At 38.2% G+C, this 26,929-nt stretch overlaps 1 protein-coding gene across 3 annotated transcripts in view; it reads right to left on the reverse strand.

The window, feature by feature from the left end:
- BTBD7 (BTB domain containing 7) overlaps positions 1-26,929 on the reverse strand; it is a 51,538-nt gene that overhangs the window by 17,706 nt on the left and 6,903 nt on the right. For 2 of the 3 annotated variants that reach the window (XM_030452294.1, XM_030452293.1), the window contains exons 2-3: positions 16,010-16,195; positions 10,399-11,478 (exon numbers count right to left, since the gene is read on the reverse strand). In XM_030452294.1, the coding sequence (XP_030308154.1) occupies positions 10,399-11,478; positions 16,010-16,091 (1,162 nt within the window). In that variant the 5' untranslated portion in view covers positions 16,092-16,195. The remainder of the gene's footprint in view (positions 1-10,398; positions 11,479-16,009; positions 16,196-26,929) is intronic. The other variant, XM_030452295.1, reaches the window with a different exon arrangement.

Below are 26,929 nucleotides of genomic sequence, written 5' to 3' on the forward strand. Positions count from 1 at the left end.
ATTAATAGAATTAAAATAAAATCTTACTTTTCTACACAGGCCAGCATACAGAGTAAGTGTTGACTCAGTTCTTTTGCAACTAATAATATGTGGGACAAGATACTAAGGAGTCAGCAGTAACAAGTGAACGTGCTACTTTGAGTAGAAAGGTATCTGGCAGAGGAACTACTGAGCAAAGTCATTGAAAAGGGAAATTTAAACAATAAGGTAAAAAAGAAGGTACTAAGAAGCAACAATTAAAACAGGAAGCAGGTTATAAATTTGCCGGTCCTATTAAACATATGTATTTCTACTTAATATGCATTAACACCAACACGTTAATTATGAGAACAATATTGAGACATTAAAATTTTCTAAACTTGAATATAAAAAAAAAAATACAGTGAATACAAGAGTCAAAGCTCAGTGAGAATGTTAGCAGCAAATTTCAGGAATAAAGTGTCTGAATGTATAAATAGTTCTGCAAATATTTTTTTACTTGGCAAAAGAATTTATGAGAATAATGCCCCTCTTCCCAAATGTAACTAATTTTACACCAGTCCATACTTAAAACAAACTTTCCTCAACAAGCATTCGGATGATTTTTTTCACATGCCTGATCTGAGAAGACTATATCAATGTACTCACTGACAGAAGGGCCAGCAAACACAGACACATTTCTGAATGATGATTAAAGGCAGCATTATGCTATTCATCCCTTGTTAGACTCTCCATTTGCTTTTGACAACAGGATAAGTGTTGAGTCATGTTTCAGCACACCTGCTTTGTTCTTTAGAATTACTGAAGTCATACAGCACTTCTCAGAGCTTCCTATTAGCATTAGGTTATGTATTATTATTACTACTGCAAGAAGCCTTACTACAGACTGTGACTTCTAAGCTGCATGGTGAGGAGAAACCTTGAGTGAGCAGTGAATGTGCAGCAAAGATTGGTGAGAGGCATTTGGAACATCAGCCCAATCACCACTGGTACAGATGAGAACAGAAGATGAGAATTGCTCTGAAATACAAATCTTGGGTTTTGGTATAGGTTAGAGAACCTGCCCCCTCTAAGTAGGGGAATTCCCCAGAAACCTAAAGGATGAACTGAACTCTGAATTCTTAAATTCTTAAAAAAATCTGAAAACCAGTGCTTTTAAAAAAAATACCCAAACAAAAACAACAAACAAAAACCCCTACCTTAAAAAAAGCTCAGAATACTTCAGCATTTTTTCAGAAATAGGAGTAAATGAGGTCTGAAGCTTTCCACTTTTACTTAAAATTCTTACTTTTTACTTACAATTTTACTTAGAATTTTCCTCACATTTTTACTTATATAGTTCATGGATGACACTGTATTTAACTTCATCATGTGAGTCCCTTTTATTTTCCCTTTTGGGCTCAAAAAATAAGTAAGCTGCAAACCTGGCACAGGCAATGAAAGCTAACCATGACTAGTTGCAGTATGCTTAACCCAGGAGTTTGCTTCCCTGATTAAGAAACAGAGCTGTTTGAAACAATTCTTTAGGGTCAACAGTTGTGTTGCAGTAAGTTTTGCACTGCCAAACCCTAACACAACTTTTTGCATGCAAGCTGATTTCAGCAGATGATCAAATACCCCTGAAGTCTATATATTACATGTAAAAACTGCTCCCTTTCCAAGCCAGTATGGAAACCCGTTCCCTGAAATCAGTCAATCAGGAATCTCAAACTGCAAGAGCAAATAAGCTTATCTCAAAGAGAATGCATTCATGGTATTTCATCTGACACTAATTTTTGAAACAGTAAGGATACCTGCCCCCTATAGAAGGCTACATTTCTTAGAAAAGTGCAGTGTCAAAGATCTGAGCAACACCAATTTATAGAAACAGAGCATCGGCTCAGTCCCAGTTCTTCTGTCAAGTCCATTTGTTGCAAAACTACTGATAACATGACATGACATCACCAGGTGAAAAGCTCATTTAGGATGCCTACCAAATGAAACAGTCCTTTTCCCAAGTAATTTTATCAGTGTTTCGGAACTGAAGGATTACTAAAAGTATTTCTTCCGAAGTAAACATGAGGTAATAATTAAAGTGCGTTCTGAAAATCTGGATAAATGGGGCAACCCAATTCTAGCAATGGAAAGAATCCAATTTATTTTCTTCTTTGGCAGAAGTTTTTTTTTTTGCTTTAGCAATCGGCCACTTGGCAAAAAAAGCAGTCATCCAATAGCCACAATATTGTTCTTCACAGTGAAACAGGACATTTTTCAAAGTGCTATTTTGTAATACTCAGGCAGCAACAGCCTTTCCAAGATTTGTTTGCAGTATATCCTGAGCTTCTGTGATTATTAGTATCTTTCAGACATTTAACTTGGAGTCTAAAGAAATGAAGGATGACTATCACATTTCAGACAAATAAGGCTATTCCATACACTTCCAGCATCTTGCTGGATACCAGTAGGTCCTAGATACAAACAAGTCCCTTCTGCTTCCCCAGTTCTTTCTTAAGTGCAATTCCATTGTTCTTCCAAACAGAAATAGCTTAAACCCACATGTGGCGTGCTAGCTAGTAGCCTGGAACTGTATCAAGACAGTTGACAGACACAAAGACAAATTAAATCCCTTCAACAATTAGAAAAAGTGGAATTAAGCAAAGTTTTTACTACAGAACTGGTAACTTGATTTAACTCACTCTATGCTGGAGATCGTTATCCTAAACTTAGGCAAATGAGTGGAGCCAAAGAAAACAAACAAACAAACAACAAAACAGCAGTGAGAATTCACCTAGACACAAAACTGGAGCTATTAGAGCATTACCAGAGACCATGCTGTCAATCAGGAACCATACTTCGAATTTGCTGGCGTGTAGAGAACAGTTTAGGAGGAATGACCTGTAGCTAGTCTGGGTCTGCAACATGTTAGGAAATTCCAGAGATGCTTGTCTAACACATCCTTGAGCACACTTGCTGCTCTCACCCAGCTTCTGACAGGAAGACAAAGGAAAAAAGGCCTAACAATATTTTTTCAGCCTCTTTCCCGTGTCTTACAGACCCAAAGATTCAAATGTGTCCTGTACTTGCTAAGGATTCTTCTCTAGAAGGCAGCATAGACTCACAGGCTCAGCGAGCAGTCGTGGAAGCCAAGGCCTTTGCAGAGTGGTATTAAACCAGACTCTCATTTCACACTCTGCATCTCCTGCTCATCTGTCAAACTCATGCTTGGGTGGCCACCTAATGAGCTAGTCAACAAACTTCTGTCAATCCTGCTTCCAGCAACATTAGATCCCCAACAGCACAAACCCTACTGCCAGCACAGAGAAGAGAAACAAAGAGGCCAATGCAGAGGCACAGCAGCAGAACCACTTCTGACAGCCAGAAAATCTGCATCAGATTCACAAGACCTCACACAACTTGAGACACATGGCAATACTAACAGGGTCTCCACAGCAGTAGGCAAAACATCAAAAAACACTAAAAGCCAGTCAGAACACTCATATAGCACAAAGAGAAAACAACACTTTTCACTGGTTATCACATAAGCAGCAACTACCATAACCTCTACTTTCCTGTAACTGTACTGAGAACAGGGGATCTTGGCTCAGCACCCTTTTTCTGGATGCAGATTGACTTTCTCAGTTTATCAACATTTATTGCTTCCTGGCAGCACCATATTCTCTGTCTTGAAGGAATGCTACAGGTTTCTACCTTTAGTGCTCTTCTTTTCCATTCCATCAACAAATTGTTTAAACAAAATCTTTAAAAGGACATTAAGTTAATAGTTAACTGATGCCAAGCCTGTAATTTGTAGATGTGCTATTTTCCACATTTTAGAGTTCTGAAGCACACAAGCTTTGTTACCTGAAGGTACAAAACTACACAAATGTTTTGCAGAAAATAAACCAAGTAGCATTGGAGATCAAGGAGGACTCAAGGGGCATTAGTGGTCAAACACTGTTAAAGTCTATTGCTAAATCAGTACCTCTTTTGAGCTATTTTTAATCTCTCTGCAGATTTTTTTCTAAGCACAAAATTTTAAAACAGTCACATATTCCTATCCTTGAAAGGCAGAATTCAGTGTATCCATTATGGCACTGTTAAAGTATATAACATTATTTTTTGCTTTATTCAGACACAAAGGTGACAACTTTACAGCCCTTCAGATTTACTGTTAAAGCAAAAATCAAATACAACCTGAAGGTTAAGTCAAGCAGCATTTTGTGTTATGCTAACCACCCTTCTACAGTGAAAACTCAGTTAGCTGTGTCAAATCCAATACAGCATATTATCCAGTCATATGAAATATTAAATTAGCGAGCAGATGAAAACAATGAAATTTATGTTGTTTAAAGGTATTTTTATTTATGATATGACAAGTTATAAAGCTGTTAGACAGTCTAAGATATTAACAGCTGGATTTTTGAAACTGTAAGGTTGGCCAGAAATGGAAAGACATTGTCACATGCTGAAAAAAATTAGTATTTGTGGCAAAATTTTTTAGCATTTTATCTCGCAAAGAATCCATGCAAAATGCACTAATTTGGGAAGCCTGAAATCTGCATCTACTCTCTTGGTTTCTTGAACCCAGCAATACTGACTCTTGACTGGGCTTCAGGATTCCTTAAGAAGCACATTGAGCAGCAGAAGGCAGCACAGCTAATCCAGCTTGAACAGAAAACACGAACAAAAAGCTGCCAACTCAACCATAACAAACCAGAGGGAAGAACTTAACATGGGAATCAACTGTATATTCAATACCAAAGCTGTACACTTCCTAAACACAGGAGGCTGGAAGAAAAACCTGAAAATAGTGACCAGCTATGTTTCTCTAAAAACTATGACATTGAAAGCAAATTTTGTGTGGCCAGTGTCACAACTCAGTCAAATTCTTTATCCTTGCCTATAATCCTGGAAGGTAACTGCTCTAAGGAAGACCATTTCCACTTTCTGCACTCTCCAGTGCTCATAATATAAAACCCAAGAAATAAATGCAGGCCTGACTGCAAGTGAATCACTGAAGGTCAGATTTATGTTAATATTTATTCAATCATACCAACATTTTAAAGTTAAGTGCCAGACCAGCTCCTCTAAGCATTCCAACTGCACTGATCTATAACTGACACACTTGCTATAATCTTCCCACAATGTGTCAGTGTGTTTCAATACTGTTAGTGTGGGCTTCCTGGCATTTCAGTCCTGCTGAGATCAAGGGTGCTTTTGATGTCAGTGATATCTGCCTCTAGATCAAAGGCCATGCTACTGCATATGGCTTTAAAGTAAAGTTTCTTATTCTTGTGAAAGGTAAAGTTAACACCTAAAAATAAAAGGAAAGCAAAGAGTCTGAAATTAGGTTATTTTTGTCAATTTAACTTTAAAAACTTTTAGAATCAGAAAAGATTCCCAGGCATAACTAATTCAGTGGGTCCTAGTATCCAAAAACCTTTAACAGAAGAACATACTGTATCACCACATCAGTGAGATTATTCACAATAGTAAGCAATAGAGTGAAGCTGCAGAAGAGGATTCAAGAGGATTCATGTATCTGATACAGTTATCTCATAAAAATAATATACTTGGAAGTCAAACTTCTCTACAACACCAATGAATCTGGCAGCATATTAGGAGTGGAAGGTGGAATTATGTTAGCAACACACGATCAACCAGACTAGGAAACTGATGTGGTTTTAATAACTACTACATAAGAGGAAGGAGTAAGTGATTTTAAACCTCATCTTTGTGAATCATGGTGTTAAAACGATGGTACTGGTACAGTTGACAGAGAGCAGAAAGGTGACATGAAAGCCCAACGAAGAAGCAGAGTGCAGAAAAAAGCAGGCAGATCACAGGAATGTTCCACTAAGGGATGTGCTTAAACCTCCTGGAGAGGGGCTTTAATTCTCACAGCCTCCATGAAAGCATCACTTTGAGATAACAAGTACTTCAGCCTCCCTAACAGCTGTCTCTGTCCCATGGTTTTCAGTATGATTGTCTGATTAGTTATTTTATTGAAATTAACTCATTCAGAGACCAAATTCAGTTTCTCTTGTAAATAAGTGACAATCATCAGTTGAAACAAATCAAGCTGAAGTCAGAGTAGATTCTAAACCAAGCGATCTTGCTTTATTTGGACAGTAAAGGTTCACAGCACACACCCATACTGACTTCATCACAGGGAAACCATCTATTAAAATACAATAGTCAGAAAAAAAAATAGTATTGCTGTATTAGGAACGGGAAGATTTCCATGGAAAAAGGCAAAGCCATACCATCTGCTGAAACTGAAGAAAAATTACAACATCTGGATACTTAGAAAGGTCCCTGGAGACAAATCAAACTAAAATCTGTTGAAAATAAAAACAGTTGATCAGAAGCTTTAAAATACATCAGCTTCATTTGACACTCAGTTACAAATACCCAGCCAAAACTGAGTAAAAGTGACCAAAATTAGTTGGAAAAAGTATCCAGACTTACATATAATGAGCCCAAAATATTTTCCAGGAAACCAGGGAGACGAGCTTTAGCAAGTTTGTAATTGGCTAACATGACTGAACTGAGTCAGAAAATTTGAGCCAGGAGGTGTGGAAAGCTAGAGAGGAAACTTAAGACGTCAGCTACTGTGAAAGCCAGTTGATGGGATTGGTCAGAATTTGGGCAAAACTGGACACCTGCAGAACAGCAGAGTAGAAAAGTGCTGTCAGAGGACCAAGCTAAGAAATTTCATAAGAACTGCCTGCTCAGTGGTCTCCAACACCTATGCAATGCTGTCTCCTCTAGCATCTCTCTCTGCATAACATCTAGAAGCCAGATGCTTGAGTGACAGCTTTCAGCACAGAACTATGCTAGCTATGAAATTAGGGAATGGGAAGGACACTCACACTAAGATTTCTCATCTACCTCATGTTAAATGTTAAAACAGGGGAGGACAAGGTACTATGGTTAAGTGCTGAAGCAAGAATGTGGTCACTACTAAAGTCTACAATTTCTTAGGTGACCTAGTAAAGTACATGCATGCAGTTTTTCCCTGATCAAATAAGCTTACTTTTAATTTTGATTATACTCTTATACCAGAACAATTCTTCACTGCCAGCATAGAACCAGAGACCTAAACATGAACTCAGCAAACAAAGTATGGAACCATTAGATACTGACTTCACCATCACATACGGATTTTCTACAGGCTGCTTACTGCTTTCCCCTGTAGCTAGGAAACAGAGCACTGATTTTTAAAATCCTAATTAGTTCAACTTAACATCTATAATTTGATTATCTGAGAGGATGGCAAATTTACATTTGCTAGTATTGAACAATATAATAAATTTCAGCCTTTGCTTAATTCTACTGCATCTCTTTCATAGACACAACAACCTCCTTATCTCCCCCAGCATACCACTTTAGTGAGCAAACACAAATTTCCCAGGAAATTAAGACCTCTGAAGGCCACTGCATCCCTCTACCTCCTCACAATGGCCACCACCCAAAATGCTACAGCTCTTTTACATCCTAAGGACATCAATACTGAGCTGTACTGCTTCACTCACTGATTCCAGCCACCCAAGAATGTTACCAAGACACTGCAAAGCCCAGTGCAGCTCCTGCTGCTGCCTTTCCTTGTCCTTCCCTAGAAGCAGTGTTGGAGAAAAAGTCCAGGGAAAAGTTTAGATCTTGTTTCCACTGACTCATAGAATATATATTCCAGTCTGTAGCATAGTACTGGGAAGAGTGTCAGTTTAGGACACATTGATCCAAGTGTGCTCAACTAAAGGTGAGCAGAAGTAATGAAACCCAGCACCAAATAAAACATCAGTTCTCTTTTCAGTATTTACTAATACCTAAAAAGTAAAAGTGTTTTCCTGTAAGCCTCCCTAAGTTTCCCTTTGACGTCTTCTAGCATTGTTATTGCCCTTGTGAGAACACACGTGGTACACTCTGCCCAGCTCTGAAGTCCCCAGTATAAGAAGTACATAGAGCTCCTTGAGTGTGTCCAGAGGAGAGCCACAAAAATGATGAGAGGACTGGAGGGAGCACCTCTTCTATGAAGATGGGGTTGTTCAGCCTGGAGAAGAGGAGGCTCCGAGGTGATCTTACAGTGGCTTTCTAAGACCTGAAGGGGGCCTACAAGAAAACTGGGATAGGACTTTTTGCACAGGCATGCAGCAAGAGGACAAGGTGCAATGGTTTAAAACCTGAGGAGGGGAAATTGAGATTAGGTATTAGGAGAAAATTCTTTACCATGAAGGTGGTAAGACACAAGAACAGGTAGCTCAGGGAAACAGTGAAAACCCCATCCCTAGAGATATTCAAGGATAGGTTGGATGGGGCCTTGAGCAACCTATCTAGTGGTAGGTGTTCCTGCCTGTGGTAGGAGAATTGGATCTAGGCCATCTTTAACGTCCCTTCTAACCTTAGCCATTCTATGATTCTACATTATCTGCTTTGATGTAACTCACACGGCTTCATCAGAGCACCCCCAGATCCCAGTTGTTCCAGCTTAGGTTTCCAATCTCAGGGAAAGAATTGCATCCTGTACATTTACAAATGGTACAAAATTATTCAGTGTCTTAATGAGAGATTCATTCACAGTTTAATTCCCTCTTAAGTATTCCTTGAGCATACTAAATCCTTTTAGCACTTGTGTGTGTGCATGCACCAAGGCTGAGAAACTACACTTACATGACCTTTTTAATTTCAACTCATTTTCCATTCTTGCTTTCGGTTCATTTTCTGAGTTGTCCAGTTCTCAAGCATTATTAACTTTCGAATATTGCACAGGAATTAATTTAACACTGTATTTCAACTACAGTAAAACTTTTTGCAACTTCTGCATTCCATTCAACATTAAGTTACGTTTCTAGGTGTACTTTGAGGGCAACAAAATACAAAAGAAAGATGCAGACAGACCGGAGAGGGTCCAAAGGAGTGTCACGAATGTGATCAAAGGGATGCAGAATGTGCCCTATGAGGAAAGACAGAAGGAGTTAGGTCTTTTCTCTGTGGAGAAAAAAAGGCTCAGGGGGATCTCATGACAGTATTCCAGTACCTAAAGGACAGCTACAATGAGAATATAAGCTCTCTCTTTATCTACGCTCCCTTTCGCACAAAAGGTTGGACCACATGATCTTATAAGGTCCCTTCCAACCCAGATTGCTCTACAATTCAATGATTCTGAGCCTAAGAACCCCTCATTCACATTAATGTAGTAGTTTATATCAGAAAGCCTATCTCATTTGTTTTCTGCCAGTTTTATTGCAGCAGGATTATTTCAACTTTCAGCACTATCTGAAAAGCAGTTTCTTAATACCAGTCTCAACAAAAGATACAATAGTTCTGATTAGTTTCTAATATTTTTATCACTCATCATTTGATATAACTATTAGGAGCTGCCATTATAAGTACACTGCCTTCCTGCAACGCTTATACCTGCATTTTCCCACCCACTCCTTAATATGTTTCCTGTTTTACTTGTTTGATAGTTTATAATATAAAGATTTCAATCTTGTCAAATTTCATTTGAGAGCTGGAAGTTAAAGAGGTAGAGACTGAATGTCTTTAAAAAAAATTAAACTAGATTACAGTAATCACATTGCTGATGAAACAGTGAATTCCCTTGTCCATTTCTCAGCTCAAAAGTAAAATTCTCATCCCTCACCATCAAGGCCCGAAGCAATTGCAATATGTCATTATTTATAATATGTTCACTAAACAGTTCAAACACCAACAGATTAAACAGCAAGCAAAGCTCCTGCCACCAGAAGGGGAATTATCAGTTCATTGGTCAGTGCCCCAACAGCTGACCAGAGACTGCAGTAACCCTGGGCAGCCTCCATGTGCAGGTAGCCTGTTATCAAGATCTGAATGAACTTCAAGAATAATCAACAGAAGTGAAACTTTCCAAACTTTGTGTGAAAATACTGACTGCCTCTGTCTTCAGTTCTGTACATAAACAAGTAGATACTAAAGACTAGGACTAGCGCAATTAAGTCGTTCTAATTGACCTTCCAACAGCAACATTATAGTCTTGGTGTACCCCCTTTGACAGAAATCCTCACTCAAGTTTACAGCCTTGTTAACATATAGGGACATTTCATAACAAGTCTAAGTATTTTCTCCTCTTGACAAGCATCTCTTGTATCTCCCCCTGTTGTTTATACCCAAGAAGTGGATTTTAGATGAAAGTAGGTAAAGATCAGCAATATCAAGAACATTTATACAGGAGATAAATAGCATGCTTCATTGATGACATGCAATACAGTTAAATTATGTCTCCTCTGTAGAAAATACAGATGCATTGTCTACGACCTACGGATAGAAAATTCATTCCTTCTCTTATTGGAATTGCCAACCAGTGACAGCAAGACTCAATAAGCACACTTACACTGCAAAATAGCTAAAAAATTGTTCTAATAAGGTCGTATCTTTTACAGCAAGGAGAGTATTACATACCTTGTGCAAGCATGTTAAACTCCAAGAACAGTGCTATGTGATAAAGCTCCATAGCTTCTTCAGCCCTAGTCATGTTTATTTTTCCTGCTACAAGAGCTTGAACTTCACTTAAACTGCCCACTGATGGGCTAGAGTGCAAAACTGAGAGGTCCACCACATCTGTATACATACAGTTCAAAATGACCTTAGCATATTTTTTTGGTATGATAGATTCATCCAATATAATTCTAGTTGGAGTTCGTAGAGTTCGGTCTGTGATTTCTTCACCAGTTCGTATCCTCCTCTGCAGCAAGTGGCGAAAAAAAGGAGATCGTGATGAAATAATAGCTTTGTGAGCTCTGAGCTCCTCATCTAGGCAGTTCTGACTTCCACCAAAAGTTTCAACCAAGTCAGAATTGGATGAAAAACTAAGAACCACATCGTAGTAGCACATGTAATCAAACAGCGCACGCATGTCAACATCTAAGGAATTTGGGGTTCCAAATTCTTCACTAAGCTGCACGAGGATATCAACATTTTGGAATCTTGAATCCTCCATCCCAAACTCGCCTGTATAAAGGTAGTGTAACAAAGCAGAAAACATTGGCATATCTATGCCAGCTGTGTTAATATCCATTATTATTTCAGCCCCATATTCTGGTGAGGAAGAAAGCAGCGTCTTAAAAAATGGACACCTGGCCGCTAGTATCGCCCGATGCACAGGAAAACAAGTTTCTTGAAATATTAAGTCTACATCAGTACAATACTTGTACTGATAAAGTTCAGCCATGTCTTTTTGTAGCGTCCTGGCTTCTGGTCTTGCCAAATTAGCTTGTAGATAAAGTTCCTTTAAGGCTGATGTCCCTTCGTACTCTTCTACCAACGCATTAACATCTCTGACATCCCAGCCTGAGAGGAGTTCACGCATCTGCTTGGCGTGATCAGCAGATCGGCTCGATTTCCGACGCTTAATGAATTTCTTTTTGAGAGTGGCAAGGCCAGAGGTTTTCTTTTTCTTGTCTTGAGGTTTCTCGTGGCCATGGTCAAGGCTATACAACTTCGATTCACAGCCGTAACCTTGATGAGAGTAGGATGATGTCCCTGAAGGCAAAAAGGAACATTGAACAAACACATTTATTCTTTAAATTTTAAAGGAAAGTCCGTAACACCAAAACAGTTCATCATCATCATCGTCTCTGCAAATTACAGTTTCTTCTCCTCAGATCAGATAATTCAACAATATGGAAACCTGACTTATGTCTTTTCTGACCATTAGGAACAATTATTTTTTTTTTCAGCTATGAAGTTAACACCTTTTTTTTTTTAAATTTAAAGATTCAATTCAATTTTAAGAACCAAGTAGTGCCAGTTGATGTAGCCCTGTAGCACTTAGCTCACTTATCTAAGCAGGAAGAGATCACTGAGTTCCCTCCCACAGAACCATAGGTGCCAACTTATGCCTACAGCCCATGTAAAAGAATACGGAGAATGTAAATTTTACTGTATTATTAAAGACACCCTTTGAACACAGCACTATAAAATTAATGTATAAAGTTATTTTCACCACAATAATAATTTATAGGCAAGCTATGTTATGACCCAAACATGAAATGAAATGAAAAACTGATTCCTCACAACATTATCCATTATCTCACAACATACCTGACATGTTCCATTAAATGAACCTTTGCCGATTGTCAGTTTGAGGCTAGCTGCACATACAGTAAAACTGATAGCAATTTACTGAGAAAAAAAGGAACTAGGGTCTGCATTTCTAGAAGTAATGGAAAACTGAAGCAATATTTTATTTAAAAAGTACTTAAAAACTATAGTTTAAGCAGAAGAAACCTAGAAGAAAACATTTACAAATGCTATATTGCAGTTTCACCTGAAGTAGTATTTTCTATTACAAATACTTAACATGTTTCCATCAGTACACTTGTGTAGCTTCACTACTTGTTGCCCCAGAGGTTTTGGGGCTTTTCATAACTCTTTCCGTCATTTCTCTCTTACAGTTCTGTTTGCTTTGGGTAGATTTGATAGGATGCTGCTTTGCTATGCTATTTTGACAGTGAAGTTATGGGCTAGTCTGTCAAAACACAGTGCTTTTTGCTACCTCGCTTTTTCAGATATGTATTTCTTGAACTTCAAGAGACACAGAAGCAAGTCAAAATTGTACTTGAAAACATGGCAACTGTAGCAATCTATAAACTGCTACTGCTTTATTATTTAAGCCGCAATAATTCTGAGTAACCTTATACGATGGCTTTTATGCCAGGCTAATTTAAATTTCTTCAAGTCATACAACTCAGTGGTTTTGCAACTCCTCTATTAGTGAAAACTTTGGAAGGGAACTTTTCTTTCTCTGAGGAGAGACCTGTAACCATGTTATCCATGCTACACTAGACATTGTTTGATCAAGCAATGTGTTATTAATCATATTGAAATTTCAAGATACTAAAAAAACCACAAACAAAGAGAATTGTAGTAACTCAAGACAACTTCAACAAAGAGGTTGTGCTATAAAATCCTCCATAAGAACTTGTTCCCTATGATAGACTAGGTATTATAATAGAGATGTAGATATTCAGTCTATTGCTGGTAGAGATAAGCCTAGAATTTCTGCTATATTTAAAAAGTACCAATTACATTTCACAACAGAAACACAACTATACTTTGACTCTATAATGATAGATTCTGCTCCAAGAGAAGATGCCAGCTCATTTCTACTAGAAGTATTTTGGATTCCAATGACAAATTTGAGTATGCAGAATATTCTCTTACATTCTGCTAGAGAAAAACTAGGACACTACCAGTCTCAATTGCTTTCTTCCCTCAAGGCTGCCAGAAGGTATTGCTTGCACGTGAATCATTGTAAGATACTAAAATACCATTCAAACATTTGTGTAGCCTGAACAACTTAGAAGATTTACCTTCAGAAGCACTACAAACTGCTATTAATTCTTACAAGTAGATGTAACACTGTTATATGAAAGTGCCATCATTCAATTGCTTTTTGCCAGAGGCAGAAGTAGAGATGCACCAACATAGCACAGCATCCCTGGGTCCACAACAGCTGGTGGTCCCATATCTCTCAAAAAAAGAATTCTGAAGAGCTCCCTTATGACTTGGCTGTATTCCTTCATAAGGCAGCAGGAAAGAGAAATTCATTCCCCACTTTTGCATTAAATCAATGTTTTAGATGCTGTTAAAAAGCAAAAGGTACTTCCTGCCCCTAGACCATATCTAGCTTTGAACAGACAAATATTTGCAAGAAACAGATGACTGCCAAGAGAAATATACTTGGGCACTTGACAATGAATAATGGGATCTGTCTAGTCCTCTGCATGCCTACACATTTTAGAATCTAATTATAGAGCTCTATTCAAAAATAAACATCTTGCACAGATGCACCACCCTAGAAAACAGTGTGAAATCCTCCTCCTGAGTGCTGCAGACAAAAGAGCAAGGAGATGAGTAGCTAAGCCTTTACTAAAACAAAAGTATTTTTTACAGTAAGTTCACTGCATTATTTTTACTGATTTATCTCCTCTTCATAAAGTTTAAGCAAATTCAGCATTAAATCAACTAAGAACAGAAGCTCAGCCCATAAATCTACTGTTCTTTGCCAGATCTGTTCTCAGCTTTTAATATTCATCCTACATTTACAATGTAACACAGGCCAGTGCTTCAATGGTGAAGCAGTGACTAAAACAAACCTGTAGGCCTGAATACGAATTCAAGGAATCAGGTGACTAATACATATTATTCACCAATTCTAAATCTAGTTCCCAGATTTCCAGTCCTACCTTGGTGCAGTAAATAGATCTTATGCCTCTACCATTTTAAAGAAATAATCTGTAAAAGCTGATTTAATATTAAAATGTCATTATTCTGACAAGTGACAAAAACCTCAGCTCTCAGTTGTAGGATACATCTGTTTTCAACTGAGACAGCAATCATCCAAGCAAGAGTCAAGATGGAAAGGAGCCCAACTTTACAAAGTGAGAAGACGACATGTATGTTTGTGTTGTAGATAGTACACTTACTCTACTAGTACAGTCATATAGATGCCAGCATACTATCTGAATATTTCTGTAAGAATTTTATCTGTAACACTCATTTCTCTTGACGAGACAGCCACATGCTTTAGATCTTTCTCCAAATAATGTAAACCACAACTTTCAATAGGTAATCAGTAATAATAGGGAATCAGCACACTTACTGTGACATACTACATAATAGGTTTCTATTTTGAATTTAATAATGAAGAGCATCACCAAAACCTTCCACATACCAACTACATTTGTGGGACATCTTAGGAAGCTTTTGAAATATTCCCCTCTTAAAATCTGCTCAGAAGGTGTTTCAGCATCTGTATCTACCTGTTATCAGGTACACCAAGATGTGTAATAAAAATGTTTTGGCTGTGATTTTAGAAAGTATAAACTGGAGCACATCAGTAATGTTAGTTATGATACACTGAAAATACAAAAAGCTTGAAGGGGGACTCTACAGCATGGCTATCCAAGATGTTAATACTGTAAGTTCTTCCTTGACTAGGAAAGCACATGCAGAATATTTAGCACAAAGCACACGTCTTTACATGTAACAGTTCATGGGCTGTCCTCTACTCAAATCCCCAAAACGTAGGATTCTCACAAAATGTAATAAAAAGAAAAATTACAACACAGGTAATTTTTTCCTCTGCTGAGGATATCATTGTGCTTTCAGTGGTGATTACGAATTAACACCAAAGAACTAGTTATTCAGTGTTGCAAGCTGAGCATAAAGGAAGTGTTTATAAAAGTATTTGTTATTTACAGCTAAGATCGTTGTTCAGGCTGTCAGGGTTCAGGTTTTTTTAAGGAAGATTTATCTTCTCAAAAACTGCCTTCTATTAGATTAATCACGTAACTATGTGTTATTTATAGTGTGACAGTACTTAGATCTACACTGGGGGCTTTTTGCACTAGACTGAAAAGATGATAAAGGTAATACTTGCTCCAGTTATGATTGGGATGAGAAAGTTATTTCTCAAGAGCTCTTCAACTCAGATTTCTATTCAAGCCAGGTCCTTGCTTGTAAATAATATTGCTAGGACAGTGAGTACCCCCATTCCTTCTTTACAGGAAAAGGACAGGGAAAAAAGTTGTCTTCAAAACTGCTTACTTTAACAGGCTTGGTATCAGAGATCTCCCTTCTACCAATAGGGAAATAATTCACTCATATTCAACACAATGCCAATACTGCAAAAGCAAGACTTTTATATGATCTAACAGTTTCACAGAAAATCTGAGGAAAAAGAGTGAAAACAGTAGGCAGTATTAAGAGCAGCTGCTGTTGAACTGGGAGAGCGATGGCACACAGTTTAATTATGAAAAAACTCCACTTTGTTTAAGTAAACCTGGCATCTGTTTACTAGCAAATGGCAGATCAACTTATTGCACACGTAGGCCAGACAGATAGTGCACAGTACTGAATTTCATGCACGATTGAACTTGAATGGATTCAAACTGATGACCTAGAAAATAAAAGCTCTGTGTAACAATAATGCACGCAAATCAAATCCAGTGTATAAACAATCCAGCAAGACACTTACACAAGTGACAAGATAACTTTAAAGAGTTACCTATGAATGTCTGTTGTGCCTGTGAATTTCCCCCTACCCTTGGGGAACACGAGTGAGGGTAGTTAGATGCATTAGCACCCATGTTCTTCAGTCATTCAGGCATTCCGCCTGCTGGCTCTTCCACGTATAATCCCATAATCCTTTAAAAATCTTCAGTTCCAGGTCCAGCATTCTGTTCCTCCATTTCTGAAGAACAAAAACACCAATAAGTTACTTCTTTTCTAGTAGGTGTTCATCAGTTTAGATAAAATACTCAGCCTTCAGCATGTATTATTTTCATAAATTAAAGCTTCAAACATTTCCAAGATTGCTTTTTATTTGAAGGATTAAACCAAGATCAAAATTATTTATAGTTTTCCAAAATGTTCACAAATCAGTATGATAAACTGCAACAAGGAAGAGAATGGCTATCAAACTTCTTCTTAAGAAATCTTTGAGTAGGAGTTGGTCTAGACTAGACATGCTCCTTTAACTATAAGACAAAAGACTTTTAATACATGGTTATATGTTTACACATCATTATAAAATCCCAAAATGAATTATACTGATTGAGAAAGCAGAATGAGCCAGTCCCTTTGGAGGTTATATCATCATCACTGCTTTCAGCTACATTTTGATTTCACATCATTTACCTACTTCTCATTCAGTCCAACTTTTCAAGTTTAGCCTAGTACCTAGAAGTAGGCTTACAATAGTAAAAATAAGGTGTTTAAGCATTCATCTACAGTTTTATTTGGCATTTGAAAATGTTGCAGGAAGCAAGTTCCGTTAACATTTGAACGAGGATTAATTGCTATACATACATCAAGCACATTTTAATTTATGCCTATATTCACACTGTAAAAATATTATTACTGCAAAATGAAATTACTAAAATGCCTATCAACAGAACGTGTGCTTCCATCCAAAACACAAACATCCTTATAAGAAAAAGTTATGCAAAGCTAAAAATCAGTAGTAAGAATTTTTTAGATTCTACTCAATATTGTGAACACAAACCTAAATTCTACCATGTGGTCACAGGTGTACTTATATTTGCTATATGCCTCCAACTTTATCTCATCTCAGTACACCTCCAGCACGTTAAATCACACAAATAACGTGCCATGCCAAGAGCCTATGTTTCCCAGAAGCTGCAGCACTGCTCCAGTCTCTTCTTTCTGCTTTAATAATCTGTTTATTTCTGTCATGAGTTCAGATGAAGGAGTTAACTGTGCCACTGGGGAGGTGAGATCCAATTCTAAGCGGAGAGGCACACCTGGCCTCTTAGCCACGAATGCAGAATGCAAAGCAGATCCTGGGGAGAAAGTGAGACATGTACAGGAAGGAGAAGGCTGCAAACTGCTGAAGGCACAGCAGTGTGGGGGGAACAAGTGCCCCAGGATTCAAGGGCTGGCTACATGAGGAGGAAGAGAATGGTTTGAAAACCTGACTTAAGAGACATTGGGAAAAGGTGAGACACATGCATGGGACTGATCCACTATGGAAGCAGAAGAGGGGGCATGATTTCCATCCGATTGACGCCTTAGAACAAGATTCCTAAAATCAGCCCTTTTGGCATTCGTAGTTTATAACATCAAATGTTTTCAAAAAGGAATCACAACACCTCACAGCAGATACGACCTACAGACAGAAACTCCACTCTTGATAGAGCACAGCCCAGGTTTGCCTCACAGAGCTGCAGCCTGCAGATCATTAGCTCAATTCTGCTAAGGGAGGAGACACAAGTGTAACAACACAGCAGCTTTGCTGGTATTAAACCAGCCAACTTGAGCCAATATACAGGCTTGCACATGCAGAAAGAGGCTGCTCCCATGCCTGTCCTCCCTAGCCAGGTGAGAATGTCTTCTCAATTGCATATAACCTGATGCTTCTCTTGAAATTGTCTCTGCACGGGTTTGGTTTACAGAAAAACACAAACACCTTTCAACATGAACAGCGAGCCTGCTCGGCATGAAGCCAGAAACAGAGTACATGCAAAATGGACAACAATATGCCAGCAGACACAAGCTGTTGGATCAGCAGAGTTTTAGCCAATGCAGGGACTCATTTTCTTCCTAGGGCAGAAATAATCTAGCTGTGCTAAGATAATCACAGAATCCCATAATCAAATCCATATGGTTGCAGACCTCTTCTCCATACATGAAAAGCTCTGTTGATTTAGGAAAGAACACTTAGAAAGTTATTTCATTAAAGCAGTGACACTCCAAATGATCTGTGCATCCACACTGAATATGCTGCTTAAATGTGCTGTGCATTTCCAGATGGAATTCATTACATTCAGTACAAGCTTTGTGGAGATAAGAGTCACCTTTCAGTCTGAATGCCAACTCTCTCACAAATAAAGTTCAGCATCCTGAGTAGATATCCCAACAACTTCCCTTTTCTCTGCTAAAATTGGACTTGCTTCATTTGGACAGAGTCCTGGAAGAATGCCATTGCTATTCCACTTCCCTCTTATGTGTTCAGCCGTGTTGTGGTAGCTTGTCTGTGAGATGTCTACTAATACTTTGCAATTCTTCCTGACAGGGAAAGAAGCCCAGGAGCTAAATAAGAGAGAAGAGAGAGGAGGGGGGGAGGGATGGAGGATGTAGTGTGGGCTTTTTGTTGTAAGGCTTTTTGTTTGGCTTTGAGTTTTGTTGGGTTTTTTTTGCTAGCAAGGTATATATTTGTAAGTTTGAAGACAGTTTGTTCCAGAAGATAGTAGGAACGTGATCAAGGAATATATGGAACTGTTCAATACCAGTAGTATCCAGTGCTTGACATTTGCAAAACAACAGGATTTAAGTTAATTGAAAGATGAAAACACTAGAAGTTCCTAAAATATTCAATATAAAATTTTATTCAGAGGCTTACCACAAAAACACTATTACACTTTAAGCCTGAGTGAGTATCATGCAAAATTAATTTGCTCACTAAATTTAAATACGTAAGTTAAGCAATATAGGACAGTGTAAAATAAGTGTCATACTAAAGCTGTGTATATAAACTTTTTCTAGCCTTTCTGTAAACAGCTTTTATGCATCCAAGTAAGCATTATCAAAAGGAAACCAAATTCAACATCTGCTGACTTACTGAAACAAGATCTCTTGTTGAGAGCAGTGACATACACACAGATGTGCATTATGTATGTACACAGGAAAAAAAAAAGTTAAGTATGTCAAAGCCTGTTTAAAAAAAAACTGAACTGCAGAAATAGTGTGGAGTGTTATATGAAACCAGGAAGTTTTAGAAGCCAAAATTACTAAAAGCTACAAAAAGCACAGAAGTGACTTTCAGATTGTACTGATACTTAGAATGGAATAAAATTTAAAATAAACACAAATCTAGTTAAAAGTTTCAATAGCCAAAGTAAGTTCCTCAGCCTTCTCAGTACTTGTCACACTGAACCTAAAACCTTAAGAACCTAAGACAACTTGTATCTGAGGTGCCTGGGCTGACAGCCAGGAATTCCTGGACTGGGAATTTTGATTTAATAAAAAGTCTGTGCACAGAATGGATTTTGGGTAACAGTGACACTTTGTTTATAGTCATCACTCAATACAAAGGTTACATAAAACTTTCTGTAGTCCACTGGGATCCTATTAATACAAAGGGCAAGTTGGACAGTATTATAACATGTTTTAAACCAAAAACATTTGACTTCTTCCCCTCTAAAATTTTAAGAGCTTTTTGTATTTCTTCTGGTGTTGTTGCCATACGATTATGAAATAGCATAATACTAAGAACAAAGTAGGAAACCATATCAAGTACATGCACATACTTGTACCAACATGATTTTTCAGGTTTTACATTTTACTTAACACATTTTACATTTACTAAAAGTAAATGACAACACAAGTAGCACATGCTCACCTTATTTGCTTAGATTTTTATCTAGACCAAAAATGCTGTGCCAATTTGCCCCAGCAGTTCCTTTCAAGTAACAAGGAAGTGGAACTGTAACATGAGGTGACAACTTCCAGCAGCAAACTGGTACAGTTCAGGTGAAAAAACAAAACAAAACTAAAAAACAATTTATCAGCTGTTAAAAAGTGATAACTCCAGTAAGGAAATACTTAATTTTAGCAAGGACAAACCTATTTTCATAGAGATTAGGCAGTTAAATAACTGTAAGAGATAAATTTGTGAGAGCAGACACCTCCCATTGTCCCACCAGCTTGCCTTAACAACCTGAATCTGTTTCCAGCAGAGCAGTGGTCTGGTGACCAACACAGAGCCTAACCCATCACAATGCGATTTGGGAACAATCCCACATTCAGCAGAATGGCTCTACAGCTTCCATTCCCTCTCCTGGTCTCCAAAGTCATCCCTGGGCACACACGCTTGTTACACAGTATCACTACTCGAATTACCACCAGTAACATCTAAAGGGACAAGGACTTTGAAACTAAGAGAAAGCAGCTTGTGGTTGGAGTTCCCACTGTTTCTTCAGAAGTCCATTTACTATCATACCTCATTTTCTTACTACCTTACTCTGTGTGTGTGTGGCATTTCCAAGGAAGGGGAAGTGACAGGAACTGAATATAACCTGTCCTGACCCCCTTCTTATTCCACGGATGAGGCATTCAAGAGAGGTACTGGGATGCTCAAGAGATTTTGCTGAGGCTAGAAGTCTCCGACCTCAAGAGCATGCATCCCACGAGAAATCTTGGAAAAATTGTTTAAGTAAATCTCTGCTTAAAGGAAACAACTGAAATTTTGAAGGACCAGCTCAAAATGTAGCCAAACATACACACAGATCCATGGAAAACCTACTCTGACTCTTTTTAAAAATAGTCCAGTCAAGCAATCAACCTTCACCATTATTTACAATTATCTAGATGACACAATAGTAGAGATGTAGTTGATACAGCTGGGAGGCTCTGGTTTGGATTAGTGCTGTACAAAAGTGAGGAACAGATAATGTTCTCCATGATTTGGGCTCATGCATCTTACTTCATGATTTACTGCACTGGAAAGAAAGAAAATATAATACGCAAAATACCAGCACGTAAGCCACATCAGCAGTTACTGGCAGAAGAGGGCAGGAAAAAGCAGATATAACTAGATTAATAAAGTGACTGCATTGCTTAGTACTTTGCTGAGAATCATGTGTTCCTGCTATCACAAAGAATCCTTTCCTGAAGTTGAGCGTGAATCTCAGAGTACTTGGTTTCTCACAAAGTAGTACAGTTGTTTTAAAACAGAGGCAGGAAAAAACCCACAGTAGTCCAGGCTTTTTATTTCTAGATTTGTTGACAATCTTAAGGCTGTAGGAAAAAAAAACCAAAACAACAAACCTGTATCAATTTCTAACACATCCTCTGAGAAAATGAAAGCTAAAAGAAATTTATTCAAATAGAGAATAAGTGAGAACATTCAGAAGCATCCTGGCAGCTAAAAAGACACAGAACGTATAGGAAAAAGCCCTCTTTTCAATGCTGTCTTTGCAAATAGCATTCAAAGCAGAATTTTTAATGATCAGCAAAGCAATTCAGAGCATGATGTCAATGTGTCACATCCTAGAAGCAATTAAACAATGTCATCAGCAGGGAGTGACAGATGAAATCACTAACACCACCACAGAAGCATGGGACATGAACATGTTATATCACCCGAAATACAAAATAGTTCCAGCACCTAAAAAACCCAAAACATACAAAGCACACTCAGACTGATTTACAGCAGTACAAACCTGCACAGAACAGGAAGTCCCTTCCAAGCAACCTAAATGTTTTCATACACTGGAAGATTAATCTTGATCTCTATCCTCACTGATCCTTCCAGCTGGTTGCAAGCACCCACTAAATTACCAAAAGTCTATTCTGATTGATGACACTCACATGAAAGACCTAACTAAAGTTCCTGAAGTTAAATTCAAAACACTTCTTCTAGAAAAACCAGCAAGAACTCGCTTATTGCCCTCCAGGACTCTCCTGAAGTGAAATGACAGCATGCATTCTTCAACGACTCCATTTTTTCAGAAGTTTACTTAAAAGGAATGTTATCTGATTCAGACACAAGAAGTCATTAAATCTACTTTGTAAGAAAATCAGAGAAATCCTATCCACCAAATCTTTATCAATATCATCTGAATAGAGTAATTAAGATTGAACATATCCATTTACAAGGAAAATGGGAATAATTCATTTTAGCTAGTCTAGAATAAGCAAGATATTCTGACACACTGTGGTATTTTTGAGTAATCTAAAGGTTTTTCAAAAGGCAATCTTAGCAAACAAAAACATGCTTTTGTTTTTTAAGAAAGGGAAATCTTCTTTGTTATAATGTGTCTGTAAATGCATCAGCTAAGACAGAAAAAGCTAAGACTCCCAAATTATATGAAAAGTGCCTCCAAAAGAGGATCACACCTTTTTTAAAAAGTAGTCTCCTTTATTCTCTCTGTCAAAGTTCGGGCCACTACTCAATTGTCTTGTTATACAGTAACTTAACTCAGTCAAATTTCAGCTAACTTTAGCTTCAGATACCAGTCTAGTTAGACCACTGTCCTCCTCTCTCTGTTTTCAGATGTTGCCTGTCCTTCACTGCAGCAGTGCCCTTGGTCATCTGCTCCCTTCTTCCTTCATGGAAAATGCAAGGGTGAAGCAAAAGTAAGAATCACCCACATGAAACTGTCCCACCTTTTTATAGCTGATTTCATGTGTTTCCTATTCAAGTACAACTTAGCTGTAAACAGGATTTTTGCTTTTTGTGGAAGGTAGGTAGTCTTTCCTCACTTCAGTTTTCACAATTCCTAAGAATTTCTTTTATTTTGAGAGTGGTCCCCAAAGATCCCTGTTTCATCAAGAAGGGGAATTCCTCCTCTTGCTCAAGCTGTGACCCAATCACAACAAAAAATGCTGTTTTCAATTAGCAAGGCTATGAAAGACAGTGAAATCTTGGCTCAAATCCCAGCCATATGGAAGATCCATATCTGGATTTTGTGCTGCTGCCTTCTCACATCAAGCATCACCTCAGTGGGGTAAACCTTTCAGTCTCCTTGTACTGGAGACATTTTTCCTTTACTCCATGCTCAACTTTTTCACAGCCTCTGAATGAGGATTGGGAGCTTCCTGTACACAACAGTGCTTCTAAATTCAATGCACACTTCCTCTCAAAACACATTTCCTCCGAGAGTCTGTTAAAGCCACTGATGAGGCAATCCAAGACACTAAGTAAGCAGCACCCATCCTCTCTTACGACTAGACATTTTCAATTCACTTTCAAAAAACCAACCTTTTTATCACAGTTTTAGTTCCCTTGTTAACTTCCACAGCACTAAGAGGAACAGCAGTAGTCTCTGGTCATGATGCTGCTTGGAGTTTATCCAACACAGCTCCACGATCCCAATGTCAAAGCAGACTAAAAATCTTGGCCCCCTGCGCTGATCATATGGGTGAACTCTGTTCATAAATCAGTTTACTGATTACCTCTATTATCTTATTTTTACTGCAATCAACTCCTCATCCTGCCAGCTAGCCATGGTATCAGTAACATCATCATCCTGTGGTATTTTTGTTGCCTGGAACCATTGCCAAACACCATTGCTTGTTACTTCAGTGTTTTTGTTTAATCCTTTTCCTTTCTGCACAAGCTTCAGAGATGCCTGGTGATGGAAAAACACACATCTCATCTATGCCTGTGGTTAAAAAGCTATTACCAAAATTGCTGTATATTCAAAATAATTTTCTCTACAACCCCATCCTTAAAATACCATGACTCTTTTTGTTCTGTACATCATCCTTTCCAAAGATTCTTTTGTCATGACACAACAGCACATTTCACCAATGCAGCTTTCTCACTTTATTATAACAGTTTGACGTATAAGCTGCTAGCATAATTTCCCATATATTTAAGACAAATGGATTAATCTATTTACAATAGGAAAAATTGGAAGCTAGAACACAGAAAAGCATGGTAAAGAATGCTTTAATGGTACTCTAGTCCAGTTCATTTCAGGAGACATATCAGAAATGTCATTAAAGAAACACTGATTTTTCTTTTTCAGAAAAAGCATTAAATCACAGCCATAAACCTGACACACTTCAGCTACAATTTGAATAGTTTCTACAGTAACAGTCCAAGGCTTGAAAAGCCTTGGATCCCATCAAACACCGTTCCAATCTGGATTCAAAATGTGTTATTTGGTGTACACAAAAGCAAGCTGGTTCTCTGACACTGTGGTTCTATGCACACTTCAGCAGAAGCAGTGCTCATCTCAGCTACTACCACTGCCTTCTCAAAGCTCCTCCATCATGTCAGCAACTAAATCAGCATATACTTTTCTGCAGGATTTTTCTTTCTGCTGTAATTACTTCCTGCACCAGTTTATTAAGTGACCCAACGAATGTCACCAGAGGAAGGAAGAACAGTAAAAAAGGGCTGCTTGCTCCCTACAGTCAAATGCAACATGTAGCTTGACTAATATTGAGTTGGCATAGACTTAAAAAAACCAACACATTTTCCAGTCCCAGGCACTCAGTTCTACAGCAGAGCTGTCACCTTTCATTCTAGCAGATAGTTGTCTGCTAGTCCTATCAGGGATGTGACTGGCTCATGTTTGTTTTCAGCTGATCATTTTGTATGGCCCCAAAAGCCTCTGCCCTCAAGAGGCACTGCCCCTATCCTCAGTCAAACATCTCTTTCAATGTCAACATTTTAATGTAAGTCAGTAGCCTTAAGAGCACTCTTGTAATAGTATATTTCTCCTACACAGATAAAAATTAACAGAAAAAAAATACTATATTCAAATTGTCTGCAAAGCAAGGGCAGGTCCTAGTAGAAGCAGGTGATTTACACAGCAGTAACTACCAGTAGGATTCACCACAGTAGTGCTAGCTAGCTGAACTGCTGTGTTGTCTTTGGCCTGTACTTCTTTTGTTCTTTGTTTGTGAAGTTTGCTCCTCTTTTCAACTAGGTTTTGGTTAACAACCCTTTACATAGCAGCCACTACTACTAACAAAGTCCATGGGGACTGCTGCTTTTTTGAGGCTTGGAAGATTTTAAATTTTCTGTGACAGAATATGTGCATCCAGGTATTAAGTCATATGAGGAAAAATACAAAGCCAAGCCTTTATGCATTTTAATATATTCCTCTCAATCAAATTCTTCCATGGATGGAGAGAAGCTAAGGGTGTGTGCAGGATTCCCTGCCTGTCAGCTCTTCACAGGAACATCAGGGTGATATCAAACTAGCAGGGAGCACACCTCCCCCTCACTGCTGCTCCAGCCAGTGGGATGTCCTGCTTCCCCTCACAGTACTCACAGAGATTATAACATCACAGAGCACATCATTTCAGATGGCTTATCCATCAGCCCACTGCTGACTGGGAATCCCTGCAGGTTGGTCTGACAGCCAGCTACAACTGAACCAGGAACCCACAGCAGTTATGGTATGAAGAGAGTAAACTATTGCTATTAAACTGCTTCACAGCTCCACAAAACTCTACCTTTGTAGTTTGTTTTCGTTCTCTATAAACTCGGGTTCAGCCTCATCAAGTCACTCTAGCCTGGCCCCAGGCACAGAGGCAGAGTTCTGCTTTGCAGCTGCTCCTCCTGAGGCTCAGGTTTCCATGCTGACACTCTATCTTTTCCCCTTGTCTCCTAACATCCACAGTCACTCCCAGGTCTACCTGCTCACTGAAGCAAGGAGCAATACAAAAATCAAACTGGAAAATCCATTGTGCAGAGTATTTATACAATTGACTCATTCAAGAGTTTGTAAACTGGCTATGGACTGCTGCCATACTGAGCAAGCCTGAAATTCCTGGTCAAACCCCACAAACTATTTTCCTTTTATTCAGATGCTTTTAACATACAAAAACACAACTAGCATGGTGATCCTATGCCTGTTTTTATATGCTAAGATTTTAACAAATTATTTAAATGCTTGCACATTCAAAAGATTTCTCCTCCAATTGGGCTCTTCTATATGGTCAACCTAAACTCATTAAATTCAGTGGAAAATTTTAAAAGTCATATTGACTGCAATAACTAACATTTACTTCATGATATCTGGTGCCAAAAAAATCATTCTATGTCATACACTTCAGTGACTTCAGCAATTTAGAAAATGGATATTTGGTACATGCACACGACAGCAGCAAATTACACCAGTATTGCAATGCTTCCCCTCACAAGCAAACTTCAGATACTTCCACAAACTATCAGAACCCTCAAAAGTTAGGCCAGTAACTTTAGTTTCAATAATTACCTCGAGTAATACCTACACTTACATTTTATGCAGGTGCAGCAAGAACTAAATGCTAACAAACTTTGAGTATGTCCTCCCCAAAAATACAGAAACCCATTTCAAATGAAACAGACAATGACAAAAACAATCAATTACAGAAGGAAAGGCTTGTTAAGAAAACCAGGCTAGTAGTTGGAGCTTTGTTTACCTTTTCCCTTTGGCAGGAAAAGGAAGTTATGTCTTCCAGATTTCCTGCAACAAGCTCTCCCCGCACTTCTAAAGCTTTCATTTTTTTGTCCTGTAACATGAACACACAAATTTTACACAACAGTCAAAAGAGCTCATGTGGACATACCATGTTGGGCCTAAAACTGGATGCACCAACCATTTATGCATTTACTTTAATTAATTCTGCAGTACCTACACATTCCTCATGTAGGCAGACTTTAAGACTGCAGTTATGAGAACTTGTGGGGGTGTTTTTTTGTTTAACTATTTGCTAAAGCAAATCTGCCCTTTGAGCAGAATTATGATATGCCTTAATTCTTCCCTCTCCCTCTACAAGGTCTGAAGCCTGTCAGCTGCCCCAGAACATCTGAAAAAATAGATTTTTCAAAGATATCAAAGGCAAGTTTTAGAAGGAAGGTCTGTTGGATTGTTTTTACTAGAAGAGATACTCCATTAAACAACCACATTGTTCTTAATATTTTAGACCAAATTTTATTTATCTTTCTTATACACAAATG

Source organism: Calypte anna, chromosome 5A (genome assembly GCF_003957555.1).
Source record: "Calypte anna isolate BGI_N300 chromosome 5A, bCalAnn1_v1.p, whole genome shotgun sequence".
Lineage (NCBI taxonomy): Eukaryota > Metazoa > Chordata > Aves > Apodiformes > Trochilidae > Calypte > Calypte anna.